The sequence below is a fragment of the Pseudonaja textilis genome, chromosome 1 (assembly GCF_049901715.1).
Source record: "Pseudonaja textilis isolate UNSWEBS1 chromosome 1, rPseTex1.2, whole genome shotgun sequence".
NCBI classification, from domain to species: domain Eukaryota; kingdom Metazoa; phylum Chordata; class Lepidosauria; order Squamata; family Elapidae; genus Pseudonaja; species Pseudonaja textilis.
In genome coordinates this window covers 122,772,478-122,792,282 of record NC_141990.1, presented here as the reverse complement: position 1 = coordinate 122,792,282, position 19,805 = coordinate 122,772,478, and the positions used below count along the sequence as shown (strand labels likewise).

The 19,805-nt window shown below is 37.1% G+C and overlaps 1 protein-coding gene across 11 annotated transcripts in view; it reads right to left on the bottom strand.

Moving 5' to 3' along the window:
- DST (dystonin) overlaps nucleotides 1–19,805 on the bottom strand; it is a 333,471-nt gene that overhangs the window by 22,708 nt on the left and 290,958 nt on the right. For 10 of the 11 annotated variants that reach the window (XM_087916037.1, XM_087916029.1, XM_087916044.1 and 7 more), the window contains 13 exons: nucleotides 18,831–18,950; nucleotides 14,406–14,575; nucleotides 12,870–13,029; nucleotides 11,667–11,861; nucleotides 10,141–10,269; nucleotides 7,462–7,605; nucleotides 6,587–6,775; nucleotides 4,505–4,634; nucleotides 3,983–4,146; nucleotides 2,871–3,033; nucleotides 1,922–2,076; nucleotides 1,714–1,788; nucleotides 449–466 (listed from right to left, as the gene is read on the bottom strand). In XM_087916037.1, coding sequence (XP_087772163.1) covers nucleotides 449–466; nucleotides 1,714–1,788; nucleotides 1,922–2,076; nucleotides 2,871–3,033; nucleotides 3,983–4,146; nucleotides 4,505–4,634; nucleotides 6,587–6,775; nucleotides 7,462–7,605; nucleotides 10,141–10,269; nucleotides 11,667–11,861; nucleotides 12,870–13,029; nucleotides 14,406–14,575; nucleotides 18,831–18,950 — 1,812 coding nt within the window. The remainder of the gene's footprint in view (nucleotides 1–448; nucleotides 467–1,713; nucleotides 1,789–1,921; nucleotides 2,077–2,870; nucleotides 3,034–3,982; nucleotides 4,147–4,504; nucleotides 4,635–6,586; nucleotides 6,776–7,461; nucleotides 7,606–10,140; nucleotides 10,270–11,666; nucleotides 11,862–12,869; nucleotides 13,030–14,405; nucleotides 14,576–18,830; nucleotides 18,951–19,805) is intronic. The other variant, XM_087916007.1, reaches the window with a different exon arrangement.

Here is a 19,805-nt window from a genome sequence, read left to right as displayed (position 1 = left end):
TTGATGGATACAGTCTGAAAGGTGCTTGGTTGAATGCTATTGGTTTGTTTCAGAGTATCCTTTTCCTAGTAGTTTAAAAAAATGTGTGATGTAAATTACCTGACAGTGGGATGCAGCATGGAAACCTAAAAGCCATTCCATATAGCAATCATAGCACAATCTTAACTAGTTTTCAAGTGCAAATTACAGAGAAAGTATCTGAAAGCATTTGCACCTCGAATAGCATTTGGCACTATTATCTGGTTCCCTTAAAGTAATCTTAATTATGAGGCAGCGACAGGCAAAGAGGCAATTCTCAGTGTAAAGACACCTGTTAAGGCACCAAAGCTGAGCAAACAAGAAATTAGCTCAGGGTGAAAGGAAGTGGGAGGACAAATCACTGCAAGCTGAAATGATAATGTATTAAAAAAATACTAGAAGAACTCCATGTACATTCAACTGGTTATACCTGATTTCCCAGGAAGAACTGACAAGAGATGGAAAATGGGAAAAAAACACAATTAGTTTAACAGGAAATGGTCTACATGAATCTAGAACACACTATGAAAGTGCATACGTAGTTTCCAAATAGCTTGATATAATATATACTTTACATGTGTACAGGTAACATTAAATGTTTGGACTGTAAATGATGGGGAATGGAATTCTAATTTATTTGTTACTTCCTTGCATCATCTTTGATCAAATATCTTCTGCAATTTGACAAATTTTTCCTTCGTATCTGTTTAAGACTCCCCCCCAACACCCAAAGATGTGCAACACATTTCCTAACTAATAAAACTGGGACATATGCTTTTTACGAAAACAGGATGATCATGAGATATATTGTTCAATAACTTTGAATTCTAATTCAGTTGGGAAGTACACTATTTAAATGTTAATGAATAGTACAATAAAAGATTTTGAACATTGGTGGCATGATATTATTTAAGTATTACATAACACGGGTTGCCAATCTTCTTGGTTCTGCTGACTGCTAGTGGTAGTTTCAGTAGCAGGGGGGAATGGTTTTGCACACACAACCTAAATCCCATGCATGTGCAAATAATCACCATATATAATAATTTCAAATGAGTATCAATAGGAATTAGGGTAGTGCACAGTTAATCGCTGTTTAGACTGGATTTGACATTTTTATCCACTTAATGAATCAAGGACCTGAGACAAGCAGATATTGTTTAGTAATAATATTAAAGGTAAAAGCTGCCTTTTGCAACTGTTTGGTGGTGATTTTGTCAACGCCACTGAAGCTCCAGATGTTCTGGGAATTGGACTCAAAGTGCCTATTACTATTGGTACTATCTTGGCTTCCTTTCACAGTTGTTCTAAACTTCTATTTGCAAGTCTTTGTATTTCATGATTTTCTCCAGTTTTTTTCTCTTCTATCCTGTTGTCTCCAAATCCTGAAGCATCCACTATTCAAAGTTCTTTGTCTTTCTTATCAACAATTACTAAGTGTTGTGTGGAAAATGTTTGTCTGCTTCAATTCTAAAGTCCCAGCGCATTTAGCTTCTTCATTTTCTATTACTTTGTCCATGTTGTGACTATTATTTTCATTGACTATTAAGTAAAATTTGAAATAGGTTTTAACACTTTGAGAAAATTCACAGAATTCAGAGTCTAAATTTAGTTTAATAATTCAGGTCCTCTGGTTCTTTTCAGAGTAGCTAGGTATAAATCAATAGATGACATGAATGTATTTTTTAGACTTACTCTGTACTTATTTTCGCCAATCTGCTCCACCTGGAACCGCTTTGCACATTTACATTTTGCTACTTGCCTTGTCACCTGTCAATATGATAATCAGAACCATTGTATTAGATTTTTCAGCCATTCTGTATCATTGGTAAATTGTAAGTATGACGATCATTATGCAGTGCTAATGGAAAATGCTCATAATAAGAGGTGAATAGAAGAATACCTCATCTTCAATTTTGTCTGCATCTGTCAGAGGTTTGTATGCATCCTTGTTTGGATGAAGTGCTGCTACAAATTCATAATAGTCAATATAGCCATCGCCATCTCTGTCAAAAATGTCTGCTACCGCACTCATTTCCAGGCGACTTGTAGGAAATTCTATGGAAAAGAAATAATACTAAACATTAGAATTACAAAGTTTTAAGAACAGATTACTTCTAAAATCATAGAATTAAAGAGAATTTTGCAGGCTTTCTAATCTATTTTTCTGTTTGATGTGGGAAGGCCAAAACTAGAGGATCTGGAAAAGATGGCTATCTACTCTTTGAATGAATGTAACAAGAGTTGAACAATCTTCTGGCTCAGTATTTCCTAATTTTTTTTTAATCCTTTCTTATTTTTAAAAATTAAGGATGACCCTCAAAAGAACTTTGTATATATGGGTTATATTTATCAATATTAATATTAAAATGATTAATTCATTCAGAACATTTACTGAATGATATAACTATTACAATATTGAACCTATTATATATTAATATAAAATATTTTTCACAAAAAAACTGTTTTAACAACAATAAACGAGAACCGTGACACTGTTTTAAATTTTTGCAAATATCTTCAATAGCAGGTAAATAATTTTCACTTCCCAGATCCCTGAGAGAGTCTTGGGGGAACACTTTTTGGACCATACTTTAAGAAACACATAACAAGTTATTAGTTCCTCTGATTGACCATTCTTACCACTAAACATTTATCTTGATGCTTCACTGGACTGTAACAATTTAGACTCCGGTTAGTTATATCCACTAGATCTAATTCCATCTATTGGTCACTAAGAATATATCTCTTATATGCAGATATTTGAGAAGTATTATTACCCCCTTTTCTCTCAGATTCTTTTTTCTTCACAGCAATCTGAAGTTTCAAGAATGGTTTGTTTTAAAACTTACTTGAAGAGAGAATCCCATCAATAAATTCCTGTCTTGTTATCTTTCCATCCTGATCTTTATCTATCCTCCTAAAGAAGTCCATTACTCGAGATTTCTTGTGGTTCATCCATCGCATATACTTCTTCCGCCAAATATCAAAATCAAAATTGGCAAATTCCCTCAGCTGGAAAAACAAATCATGAAAATGATTTAAGAGATGAATTAGCTTATGGAACCCAATATCCATGATGCTAAGATCCCGGACAAAAGTGAATACTGGTTTCCTCTGTAATGTGAAAAATCAAACTAGTCCTTTCTATTTCCTGCCTAGGTCTCTGATCTTGGACTCTCAGCTGCCTTGGCCAAGGTATATGAGCCTGAAGGCTCCTTCAAACTGCAGTTCAACTACATTTGTGGATCCAAAGCTACATATCAACTTAGCATGAAGAATTGCAGAAGTTAACTTCATCTGTCCTTTAAAAATAAGCTTTAAAATTATTTCCAATTATTAAAAGAAAAGTGGTTAGCATTCATCATGAAGGCTCCCAAAAGAAAAATAACTCTAAACTTTGACTAATAGAGTGGGAAACTATCTTTTGAAGAGACTATTGGTGCTTTTTACCATTTGACAAACCAATGTATGACTCTCCAATTCCTTTGGTTCCTATTTTTGATGTAAAAACTTATTTGATTGCTGGGAATGGAAAATGAGTTGGTGGCACACAAACATTAATTCATTAATTCGATCAATCAATCAATCATTATTTGTTTAGATTTGTATGCCACCCATGTCATTTAGAGGCAATGCTGATCCATACAGTTGGTAGTAACATCCCATTTTCTCAGTCATGTGTGTCATGTCTGTATCTTCCTGTTGGTACAGGCAGAAGCATATTGGAGTCCTGTCCTTCCATGGAGTGCCCTGGGTATTCAATGTATAGGTAGGTACTTTCTCTCCAAACAGTCAGAAGAGTAACTGTGCTGATGATCAAGAGCTAACCACATACCCTCTGAGTGTCAGATGTGATGAATCGGTGGTCCCCCCTGCCCAAAAGGAATGCCACTGCCATTCATGCATGAAAAAGAACTTTATTTAAGGTCCTGGGGCAGCTGTTTTAACTACTGTTACTAACCTCTTCTAATCGGTCTAAGGCGTCATTAAGTTTCCTTCGTCTCTCCAGGGCCAGGAGCCAGACTTGTTGCCATTTGCTGAGCAAGAGGTTAATCCGTGGATTCTTAGTCTCGATTTGGGTCTGAACACCTGAAGGATATATGCTTGGGATTGGAGAACATTTTCCTGTTAAACATAAAGTGAATTGCATATGCATCAAAAACTGTGTGAATCAAAATTACCCCTTTCCAAGCAATTTAGAAGAAAGATAATATGAATATATGCTTGTTTGGTTGCAAATAATACTTCGGTTCTGTTTATGGAGGGCAGCTATAAACCTAAATAGCATGAGTCAGATACAAGAGGCCATAGGCGTACAAATTGTCAACTCTTATTTATTCTTGCCATTTTTTTAAATGACAAAAAAAGAGCATAAAACTACTCTATGAGATAAAACAATGGTGAATTACTACTGCAATCTATAAATAGCCAAGAAATGTTGAAATATGATACTCTCAATGCCTCACAATAGAACATTACTTACTTCCTCCTCTTCCCTTATCCAATACAGGAATATGAGATTGGATTGGGCTGGTTTCAGCTGCTTTTCTTTTATGTGTCTTCGTAACTTTATCTACATCTGGCTGTTTTCTGGTCATTTCTTCCATGAATGTCTGCAATTAAACGGTGATTACTTTGACTAACATTGCATCCAAATAACCTGAAAAATACTCAGTGAAACAACAGCTTTGGTGCAGTGGTCTATTTGGCCTATCATATGTACTTAATGCAGCTGCATCACACATAACTTTTTCAGTATTTACTTCAAGGTCTGTATCAATTCAGGTACTCCTTGACTTAAAACAGTTTGTTTACTGATGGTTCAAAGTTACCAAGACACTGGAGAAAGGGACTTATGACCATTTTTCACACTTATGACTGTTGCAGCATCCCCATGGTCATGTGATTTACATTTGGATGCTTGACATCTGGTTCATATTTATGACGGCCACAGTGTCCCGGAGTCATCAAAAAAGCACAACAAAGAATGTTCTTTCTGAGCCAACTCAGAAAGCTCTAACTGCTCAAGGAGCTGCTGATACAGTTCTACAGAGGAATTATTGAGTCTGTCATCTGCACCTCTATAACCGTCTGGTTTGGTTCTGCAATCCAACAGGACACAGACTTCAGAAGATAATTAGGACTGCAGAAAAAAACAATTACTACCAACCTGCCTTCAATCGAGGACCTGTATACTGCATGAGTCAAAAAGAGGGCTGTGAAAATATTTACAGATCCCTCACACCCTGGACATCAACTCCTTCCCTCAAAACAATGCTATAGAGCACTGCACACCAGAACAACTAGACACAAGGACAGTTTTTTCCCTGAACACCATCACTCTGCTAAACAAATAATTCCCTCAACGCTGTTCAACTATTACGAAGTCTGCACTACTATTACTGTTAATCTTCTCATCACTCCTTATCACCCATCCCCTCCCACTTGTGACTGTATGACTTTTAACTTTGTCGCTTGTATCCTTACGATTTATATTGTGATCCTATTGCAACATTCTGACAAGTAAAGTCAATGGGGAAACCAGATTCATTTAACAACCGTCACTAATTTAACATCTGCAGTGATTCATTTAATAAATGTAGCAAGAAAAATCATAAAATGGGGCAAACCTCACTTAATGAATTTCTCACTTAGCAATATAAATTTTGGGCTTAATTGTGGTTATAAATTGAGGACTACCTATACTATAAACTTTTTAACCCCGTAAGTACACCGGGACTAATTGTTCTTCTGTGAGTGGATGACAATAAAGTCATCAACTTTCTAATTAATATGAAAATAAAACATTTGTACCACCACCTAAATTGACAGAAAAATATGTTTTGTCCAACAGAGAGAAACTTGTATTACAAAAAGATTTTTTAGAAATACGTTTAGGACAAACCTAATGTTTGCATGAGTCAGTTTTATTTACCAAACAGTAATTTTTGTTTTTTCTTTTAGTTCCCAGGCCTCAAAATCTCCTTTGGAGGTCTGACTGACTTGTTTAAAAGAAACTTTCTGTAGACCTTAGGCAGTCTACAGAGAAGAGAAGAAATGCTGCTTATCTTCTGTTAAAACTATTCCCCTTAGCAGAAGCAGTTTTCTTTGAAATGACGGAAGGACATGCTCTCCGTTTGAGGACACAGCACAGAACATCATGCTTGAAACAAAGGCACCCTAACTTAGCACACACGTATTCTGGATTATTTTTGTTTTATTTTGTGTCCAAGACTTTTAGGCCCTCAAGCTACAACCTACTGCACTGTTAAAAGACTGGCTTAGTTTGTCCTCTGCAAGGACACAAAACTCGAGTCATGTGCTATTGACATGTTTTCTTGCCAATGTCATTTTAAATAACTTTTTTTGTTCTCTGTGCTACCGCTTTGCTTTACACATGAAACTCACACAGTGCAACAAACAGATGCACAACATTTAAGGAATGTGTATGTTTTTGTCAGATATGTGAGCAATGTAGGATTTTCAGTTTTGTAAATTTCTAGCCTGCTTGCTACCCATACCCATGCTGAGAAAGAGCTTGGGGAGAGAGCCATGGTTCTCTTACCTGATGCTCTGCTATGAGTGCCTTGACATCGTCAATCTCCTGAGGAATGACTTCTTTGTCTTTTTCAGTCAGCGTTGTCTCCGCCCACTGCAGCCAGGACAATAATGCTTCCAATAACTCCTGGTTAGCAATAAGAGCAGCGAGGGCCCCTGCCAATCTTTGCTGATGTTGCTTTGCCCATGCTGCCACCTTAAAAAAGGAGGAACAGCAATCTGTTATGATTTCCATATTATTGTTGTTGTTCATCCACACAGTTAACCCAGGGTTTTTGCCCTCCACTCCTGCCTCGCAAGAAATCTTCAGGGTCTGAAGGAACAGAGGTGATGGCCGATTCTTAAGGGGCCATCACTATATAACTTTTAATTATAATGGAACTTTCATGTGCTTTAGATGTTTCAGTGGCTGCTCAAGAAACAAGCTCAGCTATGACTTAATGTGATTATTGCAAATAACTTATGATTGTTTCCTGTTGTGTCATCAATTTAAAGCAGGGATGAATACCACAGAGTCCTCTAAATGTCAGAACTGCATTTCCTGTGCCAATTAGAGGGCAACAATATTTGGAAATATTCGAGTTGTCCATTCCTGTCTGAAAGCTATGATTTAAGTTCAAATCCCATTTTCTAAGAGGTGGGGTGAGAAACTGACACAAATGTAAATGAATACATGTTTCTGTTCTACTCAATTTCTTTCTTTCTCATAACATAACCATAAAAAAGTCTAAAGCAAGGTCTCGTATACAAGACAGCATGGGTATGATAAACATTTTGCTCTCAACAGTTGGAACATGTCCTCATAAACACGGCCTTGCTAATTGCTGGCTGTCAAGGACTGACTTGACTGTGACCACATAGGACTGCTTGAATTGGACTGACCTCTTCAAATCTTGCTCGGATAATGGTTATCCAGTGCTTGATGGTAGTGATGGAATCTGGATGGCAAATAGCCAGGATGGCCTCTCCCATATCTGTGGCTTTACTAAGCTCAATCTTTTTTTCATCCAGTTTCTTCATGAATTCCTAAGTCAGAAACAGTGATTTCCGTCAGATGTTGGTAACAATTCAAAGGGAAAACTCAAGTAATTTTAGACTTTGCTGGCAAGGTCAAAGAGGTGAATGTTAAACTGAATCACATGAAGCATTGGCAGAATAGGTGCAGAAGGAAATTGCAGTCCAGCATTCTAAAATAAAAGTTCTGAAATAAGAGTTGAACCGTTGCAGATATGAAACAACTGAAGTAAAAAATCAAATAATAGCGAGGAACATATTTCAGTGTGCAAATCATTAATATTGGAATAAAGTGGACAAACTAATAATTGCTACAACCTTAAAGAAAGATATATATCCTTATGTACTTTGAGCATGGTGCCATTCAAAAGAGACACACCCTTCATAATACAGTACTATTCAGATCTTACTGCTTGTTCTTGATTATTCAGGAAAACAAATTTCAGCTAGTTACTATCTACTTTGTTAAAATACTATAATAAAGTAGTTACTATCTACTTTATTAAAATACTCATTAAGAATCTGAATAAACAGGACAGAATGTATCTTTATTTTCTGCCATTATTTTGTGGAAACAAATAATAGCAGAAACAGGTTTAATCTTGCAGGCTTTGGGGGCCCTTTTGGAGTATTTCCTTACTACTGGACAGAAAAGAACACAGAGAAGAGATGCTTATAGTGCACAACACAAGGGGTGATTGTTGTGAGGTCTTGAATCCCTTTTCAGTCAGAATAAGTTCTGAGACAAGACAAAATTTCCGATTTATCCTCATGAGGCTAGTAGGGTTAAGATAGACTATCACCCAGTTCCCTTTAGCTGCAGCTTGAAAAACATAGAAAATCATATACCACTGGCATTTTAATGGTATGAAACAATATTTTTCAGCTGCTCTTTTAAAAAGCAGTATTATCCATGCATTATACTTCCATAAGTAACACAGTTGTTTTACTGAACATTCCTGTATCCTAGGATAAAATCCAAGGGCAGGCCTCAGTTTTTCCGCATTCATTGCAGCACATGCTGCATTTAGGCAAATCCTCATTCATCCAATGCACAAGTCCCAGGCACCAGGACAATTTATAATGTTTTCGAGGACAAGACAGCATGGCTGGGAAGTCATGGGCAGCAAAGTCGAGATTTGTTTAGGGAGAAAGGAAATCCCACAATCTTTGCCTTAGTGGTTAAAACCTTTGAGCCACGAGAGTGGGGGGCATTTCTATAAGCCCATTGGGAGATGGGAAAGGAGGCGGATCAAAAAGAATACTTGGAAAGAAAGAAAGATTGGTGGGAGAAGATTGGAAAGGTGAAACCTGAGAATATCCGCCTGCTTTTGATGAGCTGGTTTCCAAAAGAAGCAGGGGAAAAAAAGGAGGGCTTGAGCTGCAATGCTCAAGAAAGCCAAAGAGAATAAGAGGACAACTGCCTCAAGATTAACCACGGTTGCAATATTTTATTTTATTTAGTTTAGTTTGTCAAGCATGTATGAGAAAATAAGTTTAAGTATGAACATAACACATAAACATGTAAGTATAAACAGGTATAAGTATATACATAATAAATGAGTACGAATAAATGAATAAATGGGAACAGTAGGACAGGGACAGTAGGCACACTGTTGTGCTTATGCACACCCCCTTACAGACCTCTTAGGAATGGAGTGAGGTCCACGGCAGACAGTTTCAGGTTAAAGTTTGGGGGGTTTGAGGATTTAACAACAGAGTCAGGTAGTGAGTTCCAGGCATTGACCACTCTGTTGCTGAAGCTGTATTTTCTGCAATCGAGTTTGGAGCAGTTTACTTTGAGTTTGTATCTATTGTTTGCCCATGTGTTATTGTGGTTGAAGCTGAAGTAGTCCTTGACAGAGAGGACATTGTAGCAAACAATTTTGTGTACTAAGCTTTAGTCAGACCGTAGACAGCGTAGTTCTATGTTGTCTAGGTCCAAAATTTCAAGCCGGTTGGCATAAGGTAATCTATTGCAAGCTGAGGAGTGGAATGCCTGAAGGACGAGCCTAAAGACAGATCACCATGGAGAAAAATTTAGGAGTTGACACCACCTTGATAATACTCAGTCACTCAATCAAAGCTATTTAACAATTCCCTGATCAACAGTGAAGCAGATGCCTCTGGAAGTATTTAAAAAAAAGGGCTCAATGGCCTTTCATTGGGGATGCTGAGGTAGTAGAATCCTGTAATGGGCAGGGAGTTGGAATCGATGAACCAATGGCCCCTTCCAAGCTTTACTTTATCTGTAAGAATGATAAAATGCGCTGCTGCCTAATAACAACACCTCCATTAAATAATTAAGGACTTGTGATAGCACACTGAGGATATGCCAGTTGAATTTACATTTACGGTATTATCAAAAGCATCAGTTAAATAAACAGAGGACTTCATTCTGGAGCAACTGCTCTGCTTCGTAAGACCTCATTTCTAGGACAGAAAACATCTTTTCTTTGCTAGATATAAATAAGCCAGGAGTGCTTTCATTTTATTGTCACATTTCTATAAATCTAATTTTGAGAACTAGTCCATGATCCAACTCACTCTATGCTGATCTATTAGCATACGCAGGGCCTCTTCATCATCTGGTAGGATCCCATGGAAACGCAGGGTCTGTTCAGCTTCAGCCAGCCATTCCAGAAGCACATGGACAACTGAGTGGAATTCCTCTGCCTGCACAAATGGAGGGGTGTGTGTGTGTGTGAGTCAAGAAAAGAAAGAACAAATATGTATGAAAACATTGGGCCCAAAATAGCAGTTACTTATCATTCAGCAATGAAGTCATATTAACTTTCAAGTAAGAAATCTGATTTAAAACCCCTTGCTATCTTTCACTATAAAATATAAAACCTTTTTAAAGGAAAAAAAAACCCTGAAAAATCTGTTTATGAATGCTTTTAAATGTTAAGATTTATGCCACACATGACAGTTGTATTAGCAATTTGCTATCTTGCCTATAGATTACAAAAACAATGCTTAAGTCTATGAGCTGGAGCCATGCTAATGAACATCAGTTAGTCTGTAGGAGGAAAGGGGGAAGTTAATTAAAGCCGCATTTAGATCCTATTTTTTCTCTGAGAGTTGAAAGCAACACTACACCACTGAGAAGGTAATTTCTGATGATAGAGTTCCCTTTTTCCTTTTACTTAGGTCCTGTACAAGCCTTAGTTTTTCAAATTATAATAGTTTTTCAAAGTCCTGAACAAACAGGGAAAACAAGAGTCTTCCCAAACATGCATGCACAGATAGTTCTCACTTTACAACCAATTTTATATCAAATGTTTGCATTTATGATGGACATCCCCAAGGCTACTTATGACCCACGCTCTGATGGGGGGGGGGGCAACCCTCCCTCTGTGGTCACATGATCTCAATAGCTGGTCCACATATATAGCCATCTGCAGCATCCCAAAATCATGACTGTGATATATAACGTTTTTTTTTGTCAGAAACCAGCATTTACTTCTAGTTTCTGCCAAAAAGTACTTAATAACCTGCACTGATTCACTTAACGAATGTTGCAAAAAAGGTTGCAGAATCAAGTGGGGTCACATGGTCATCAGCTTAATGACTGGCACAACTTTCAACAGTAATTTCCGGCTCAGTTATGATTGTAATATAGGAGTCAAGGACTACCTGTACACTTTGGAGCAAGTGGTGGAGACATTTAATAGTTATCATTTAAACCCATCCATCCATCTCAATATATATAATTATAGTTATGTATAAATGGTGTGAGGTTGAGAACCAGAAAAATTGCTTGAAAATTCAATTTGTTCTGTATAAGTAAGTCTGCCACTTCTGTCCAAATTGTTTTCAGTTCCTAACATTTCCGGACACTTTGAACAAGACTGGAAAAATTTCTGGAAAATCAGAGCTCCTGCAGACCATTAGATGGGATAATATATGAATGGGATTAATAAATGAAAACAAACCGCAATGGCTTGTTCATTAAATAATTCTGTTTAAAAGTTTTTTTAAAAAAATCTCCTGCCTTGATATCACATGTGGCTCAAGTAATTATGATTCCTTACATAGATGGAATTCAGAGCAATGCATTTGTTTCTCACCTGATGAAGGGCCTGTTCTAGTCGAGTTTGCTTGGAGACAGAGAGAGTACACACAGTCTCCCACCGAGTACCAAGCTCCTGCATTTGAACCTTAACCCAAGAGGAATCATCACGGCTACCTTCGATTAGCTCTCGAGCAGAACGTTTCAGGGCCTGAACACTACTGGTCCTTTTCCCCAGTTCCTTTTGGAAGCCCTGAGCAAAGGAAATTAAAAAAAAAAGTGTTAAACACTATTGAGCACCTTTATGACTTACATGCAACATGACTTCTTTTCTATGTAAAGAACCCTCTCGGTCACAGCTAGTTTTTTTAAAAGCATAAATTGCATTTTGTTAATTTTTTTTAAAGATAAATTGGGCAAAACATTTTCATTTCAAAATTTTATTAAAATTATCTTCTATTCCATCCATTGCATTTATTCTTTACAGTTTATTTCTTCTTGCTTTGCATTAATCAGTAGCTTTCTATGTGCATTCTACAATAAAAATCAGAATGGATATATTCAAACCTCATTTAGAAAATGGGTTCTTCTATTGGGAATGTTTTTAGGAGTTCTCTGGTCTGTAGGACCACTGAGGGTTGGAAATGTTTGTTGGTTCATTAACTGAAGTCTACTATGCTACTGCAATCTAATGTAATTACTCATTAATATGGCTTGTTGAAAGCAACTAAATCCTATGGTTTATTAAACTATTTTTCAACCAATTATAATTAGACAATTCAGGATCCAAATGCAATGCTAATCTACACTGGACACTTTTAATTTTGTTTTCATGGTCCTATCAAGGAGGACAGGGAACAAGCTCTGTGAATTGGAAGTAAGCTAGGCCAAATCCCAACATTACTAATAACTATCATTATTTACTTTTTCAAAAATAAAACTTCCTTATATTATTTGAGGTCAAGAGAATATTGCCATACCCACAGAGGTAATTTACAAGACACAAGCTGCAAACATCTTGAAATAGTCAGTTAAAATAACTTAGTTTAATAAAGTAGCACAGATTCCCAAACAAATTTTCAAGCCAACCAAATCTCCAGTTTTTCCTATGATTTTTTTTTAAAAAACTACAATGTAGGGTTTTAGTGTATTAGTTTCATAAGTCTTTCTTACAATCTATGTTGATATCAGTCACCCAATCAAAACAATTAGTAGAGCAGACTTAAAAAGAATACAAACATTACTGTAATATGGTCATTACTTTGTGATTATCTATTAAATTCATCACTAAATCAATGTCTCCATGCACAGGCTGATCTTCGGCCAGTTGTGGTTCCACTTTGTAAAGCCAATCTATGAGAGCCTGAAGAGCATCAGTAAATTGCCCAGAGAACAGGAGAGCTTCTTCCAGTTTGTTTTGTCTGAAGAAAGTAAATAAAACAAATATTTAAACAAGCCCCTTTGTGTGCATTCATTAGGAAAAGTACTATATAAATAAAAGAAAGAACCAATTTTTTTTTAATAAAGTAGAAGGTAAAAAAGGTAAACAGATAAAAATGTTATTATTAGTAGTCACAGCCAACTAAAACTGCAGCAAGCGGTATGGGGGAAGCATCTATGTGTGCGTTCATGTCCCAATGGATATGCAGTAGAATCACTGAGTAAATTCAGATATTCTTTGCCCTATGTAAACCAACTGCTGGATTTACATTTATCCGCTCTATAGATTAAGCACCATTATGGTGGTATAATGCCCACTTTATGGAGCATGCTTCGTCCTGAAATACTAGGAGCTTTATTATCCCTTTTGACATTCCAGAAGGCCCTCAGGACCTGGTTATCTTATCAGGCCTGGAGCTCCTAAGAATCAAAGATTTGCTCAGATGGCTCCATTGTTGGGGTGGCCATTTCTATCCCCTCTTTGCCTAACAGTTTATGTAATTGTTTTTTTATGCAGTTTATTTAGATTTCTATATTTTTTCCATCTGATGTTTCTATATTTGTGTTTTTTATTGAATCGTTGGGTATGCTTCAGAGTCACTTCTGGTGATATGGGTGACTAACCAATTTGACTGACTGATGAATAAGTAATCAATTTTGAGATTGCAAAACAGTTGCTGCAGTCTTCTACCTAAGTCTTCCTCTGAATAAATACATGATATTTCTGTTAGTATGCCAGCCCCTACTTTCTACACAACCTCCTAGTTATCCATCTTCAGGGAGGCTACATGCCCTCGCAGTACCCCAATCTCAACCCTAACCTTCCGTCAACTTTGACAAAATGTTATGCTTGTTTTCAGATAGATTAATACAACATTGAGATGCTGGTGTTTAGGTATGTTTGTCAATATTAGTTTCAGGAGAATAGTATATATATCAGGGCAACATTCATTCCTCTAGGAAAACAAGATCCTTATACCCAGGCCTAACAGATGTGCAAAGAAAAAAAGATGGGCATTTGTAGCCATCTACTTCCTATTGTTAAGACACAGATCCCTATGCCATTCCACAGAAATTGGTTGAGAAGGAACAGATCTCATTTCATCACACTGATAAAAACAAACCATATGCATATGCTACGGCTGGCTGAGATTTAAACAGTTTTATTTAAACATTTCAAAGGCTGCATTTGCAGCCAAGAACTCCATCCTGTGCTTACAAGTGGCCTCTTGTAAGATTAGACTAATCAAGGTCAGATATTGACAATAAATTAAGATAAAAACCAATGGTATAAACAAATAAATTTCTGTGTTTTATGGGTCATCTTTTAAACAGGATGCATAGCTTTAGGTTCTACCTTTCTACAGATTTTCCACAGACCGTATCCCATTTGTCTCTAAGCTCGCTCAACATATCGTCCAATTTCAGGCTGTCATCAGTGAGGGAAGTTTTTTCTTTTAAAGAGCGCCCACTCCTGTTTGTGGTGTCATACACAGAATGTTTAGCTCCAAGAGATTTTTGGAACTCCTGTGCAAAAAATAAGAAGGAAAAAAACTGTCACAAGAAACAAGTACGGCACGTAAACTAAAGGATAAAACTTATTTTGTGCTACTTGGATTAGATCACAATGGCTACAATTTTGAGGCAAGCTGTATTTAGGGAAGAAAACTCATAAAATGTCATTGAGATAGCAAGAAACCAGAACCATTTAGTTTGTATCAACAAAATTAAAACATTTGCAAATCAACTTGAATTTAACTGGGCAATAAAAAGATGTAATCTAATAGAAATGGCAGAAGAACAAAACTTCAGTATGGTGTAACAGCCCATCAATTTGGGATTAACATAAACAAAACTTATTACTTATTCTTTTTAATTTAAATGGATCACAATTGTATGAGTGCCAAACACTGTCTGGTTTAGTTGACTTCTGAAGGTGCAAACTGCTTTCCATTTCTTGCTGTTAAAAATAACACAACAGTTCTTAAGATTGTAGGCATTCTCCATATGGTCAAAGAACTCCTGAAAAAATTACTATGGTGGAGAGCACTATCAATCTCTTCGTGTAGGCTTTCAGAAACAAAAACATTATTTAAATCAAATTGTAAATTATAAGTTTGAGGCTTTTGTAAGATCAGTTTCAATGACATAGTGAATTAAAGTATATTTAAATGGCATGTGCTTGATTTTAACAACCCTTTCTTCTTCTTGATCATTCAATGCTTTAAACCTCAAAGAGCCTTTTACGCAGTAAATATCAAAAGAGTTATCTGATACAAGTCTTTGATCAAAGCTGCATCAGAGCTTTTGTCGTGGAGCCCTAAATGTGTACTATGTTTTTGCAGAACAAGCAGGGAAAAAAAAAAAAAGAAGAGTTAACTCTGTATTCTAGATTGCTTATCTTAGCCAGGACAATTATAAATCTGAATTAATTTAAACTCTAGAAGAAATAAAATGTAGAATACATTTCTTGTAAACATGAATTTGATCTCCATCTCTATATATTACACATGTATAACATGATTCATATTTCAATTTTATGATTTTGAATTGTTTATTTTCTAGTTTGTAATTAAAAATAGCAACTTTCAACTATTTCCTTTTTCCTGATAACGTTTTAGAAAAACATCTTGTACAGAAATGTAGGCAAAAGTATATTGCTAATTGTTAAAGCACTTTTAAATATCTCATTCTTTAAAAATTCCTGGGATATGGATTGCATGAACAGTACTTTCTGTTATGTTACATTTAAATATACCAAGGGAGACAAAAACTGATAAGAAAGCAATGAATGTGCCTTATTTTGGCACAAATATGAGACAGACATATTTTTTAAAATTTTGGTTTCTTTCTACTTTTGGCAAAGGCAACTTTCACGGAATAAATCCAAGTAATTCTGAGTATATATATCCTACTTTTATGTCCTTGATGCAAAATACTAAAACTACTGAAACCATGGTTTTGTGGTTGATTTCATAATGCGAAGTTTCAAGGAAACAGAAGATTATAGAAATCTACAGACCACAGGCAAACTATTTGATAAACAGATTCACTAGGATTGTAGCTACTGCTATTTTTGCACGGAGAATGAAATGTTGATCTTTTTAAATTAAATTAATTCTGCTAGTAAACACACACATATTGTAAAATTCTCGAGTTCTCTTCTATGAGCTGACTTTTGCACTTAATCCTGCAAAATGCCTTGGGCTATCTAGAAAACTGAATCAAAACATACTGCTACTCTCCTCATATTATCATCCCTTCTTTTCATTCCCCAGAGCCCTGCAGAAGAACCACATCTTCACTGTTCTTCAGAAAAGTACAGGTAGTCCTTGACTTACAACAGTGCATTTAGTGACCATTCGAAGTTGCAATGGCACTTAAAAAGTGACTTATGACCATTTTTCAGTTACTGGCCTTTGAAGCATCCCCATGATCATGTGATCAAAATTCAGATGCTTGTAACTGGTTCATACTTATAATTGTTGCTGTATCCCAAGGTCCTGTGATCAACCTTTGGGATCTGCTGACAAACAAAGTCAATGGGGAAGCGAGATTCACTTAACAATTGTGTTACTAACTACGCACCTGCAATGATTCACTCAACAATTGTGGCAAGGAAGGTTGTAAAATGGGGCAAAACTCATTTAACAACCATCTCACTTAACAACAGAAAGTTTGGGCACAATTGTGATTGTAAGTCGAGGACTACCTGTTACAGGGAAGAAGTCGTCCTTATACTTAGGGGCAAACTGTCTGAGAAGAAGAGGTTACCACTGAGAGGGCTCACCTTCAAGGCCCCTGAAATCAACATTCTGTTGGAAATGGACTCATATCATGCTTTCCGTCCAATAGGAGTAGGCTCCAACTGGAGACGCAGTCTCAAAAATATCCAGTTACTCCGGAGGTGGACTTCAAAATTTTTAGCAAAGAGTTCTCTGCCTGGTTGCTTGGTGGGCGTGGCCTAGTCGGCCTCCTGTACCACGGCTGGTGGGGGGGGGGCATTTTTGCCCTCCCTGGGCTCTGGAGGCTTTACTCAAACCTCCTAGAGAGTGAAAATGGCCTCCCCGGGTTCTGGAAGCTCTCTTGAAGCCGGAAACGGGCCCATTTCCGGCGTTCCCGAACTTCCAGGAGGTCCCTTTTTTCACCCTCCCTGAGCCTCCGTGCGCCCTGCACTTACCTGCATCCAAAATGGGCCATGTAGGGACTCCTGGGAGGGGAGGAGCAGGGTGAGTGGGGCCAGCCAGGAGTGGGATTTTGGGGTTCTCTGAACTGTGCAGAATTTTAGCTAGAGGATCTCCTGAACCCCTACGAACCCCCAGCAGCCCACTCCTGCAAGTACTAAGTAACACAGGGCTTTAAAGGTAGCAATCAAAACCTTTAACTACATTCAGAAGTTAAATGGCAAAAAGTGCAGCTCCCACTGTAGATGTTATCACATGTGTAAATGCAGTCAGGACAACTAGTATTTGAGACAGAGCTATAGTTGGTTCAAAATGCTATACAGGTAGTTCTTGAATTATGACGATTGAGTCCAAAAATTCCATTGTTAAGTGAGTTTTGCCCCTTTTTATGACCTGGCTGTGATGACCCAGGGCGTGTCACAAAGGCAATACAGTCAAATAATAAGTAGGAGTCCCTTTATTAGCTCCAATTTTTTCCCCCAATGTCCTGGTTACCTTCTGATCTGGAGAAAACTCTCCCAGAAAAAGCCTTTGGCTGCAGAGATTCAAGTCCAAAATATTATCAAGAAAAACTTTAACTATAAGTCCAATCAAGGCAAGATGAGGTAATTAATCCGGCAGGGCAAGAGAAGGAATTCCAGACATGAAGGAACAGCAGTAAATCAACCTGGTTGGGAGGATTCCAGGAACGCAGATAACCACAGTCAACACAAGATAAACTCACATTTGCAAACACCGCTCTCATCTTGCATCTCTTTTAAACTCTCTTCCCAGGTGTGCCTAATGAAAGGAATCAGGGCCTTTTTCTCCCCCGTAAGCCACGCAACCCACATTGCTCTCTTCTCTGTTCCTCCCTGCGTGCCCTAGGATGAAGAGGGGGTGGGCCTGGGTCTTCCTCTGAATTCCCTCTTGTTCTATCTCTCCCTTGTTCTATCTCTCCCCTGCTCTGCCCAGCCAGACTTTGCTCTTCCCCAGTTTCCTCCACAGCCAACGGAGCCACACTCCCGCTCCCTGTCAGCTGTTCGTCTCCCTCCTCAATTGAGACTCCAACAGGGGTAATGATACTTTTTTGCTACAGTTAAGTTAATCACTACAGTTGATAAGTTAGTAACCTGGTTGTTAAGTGAATCTGATATTTTTGGTTTGTAGTTTTAATATTGTGGGGATTGCTTTAAATTCAACAATCATTGTTTAGAATTTTGATAAAGTTTTAATTACTTTAGTAAAATTCTCTCCATCCCCAACACTATTTGAAAAATAGGAATATTTTTCAAATCAGATATTGTCAGACTAAGCTGACTGCATACAGAAATGGACAGTATAGAATTCAGATTGGGTAACTCATTGGCTCAAATACCCTTTAATATGGTCCTTCATGATCACATATGGCTCCCTTCCACAAGAATAGAGCTTTCTACAGAGAAGCCTTTCAATTTCTATTTCTTTTATAAGCTGGAAAGCAGCCAATGTCTGAATTTGATAGCAGCAAATATTCCAATGTTGTGAACAATGAATCGCTCTCCTCCTGCTCATTACCTCATGATGCCTTGAGGTAACAGATCAGACAGGCTCTACACATTCCATTATTAGTGACTCACCTTATGCTGGGCAAGCTGCATTTTGATTTTGTCTGGATCATTTGCAATTTCCAGTTCTGCATCTAAAGTCTTTTCTGAATCATCCAACCATTCAGTAAGTTTGATCCAAGCTTCATGGAACTGCAGAAAAATTACGAGGTGAGCTTGTGTTTTTCCAGTGATAGATTATCAATAAGCATTTAGTCTCAAGATATTAAATGTGAAAAATAATCAAAATCAGGGGATTAAAAATGGATCTCGACAATATATTGAAAAGAATGGCTTGTTTTTCTTTCAAACAGGTTGTTTTGATTTGCAAATTATTCTACAATAGGTATTTGTTCTTGCTTATTCTAATATTCTAATGCCAGTAAAGTTGATGTAATGCAAGTGTCACTGATGGATAATGAATGTACTTAATGATGCATTCATGCATATGAATAAACCTTGCTATATCTAATGTGAACTTGAAAAGTGTTTTCAACTACTATTTCATTGGGTTGATTGTACAGATGATAATGCCAGGCCGCAGGTAAGAATCAGAGAGCTGGAAATGATCATTTAAACCAAGTAATTCTGGCAGTATCTCTTCAGCTACGATATGAACAGTTTGATAAAGACAGTCCACCATTTATCTGAGCGCTTAGTTTGGACTTTGGGGAAAATGAGAAGAAAAAAGGAGGAAGGGCCTTCTAGTTATTCAGTATCTTTCAGAGAAGGTTCGGATGTGCCTTCTGGTCAGAACATGGGAGGTGATGGCAGAAACCTGCTAATTTTATGGGAGTATGCCTATCTGCAAAACAACAACAAAAACCTAAGGAATGTTTTTTTTCATAATTGCACCATCATTTGCCTGCAGTTACTAATATTTCTATCACTATCAATTTCACCACACAAAGACAAGAACATTTTTACTTATTTCTTTAAAAATAATCCAACTATTAATGAAACACTTGACTTTTTTATGATTGGTTTCTTTCATCCATGCCTCAGCTC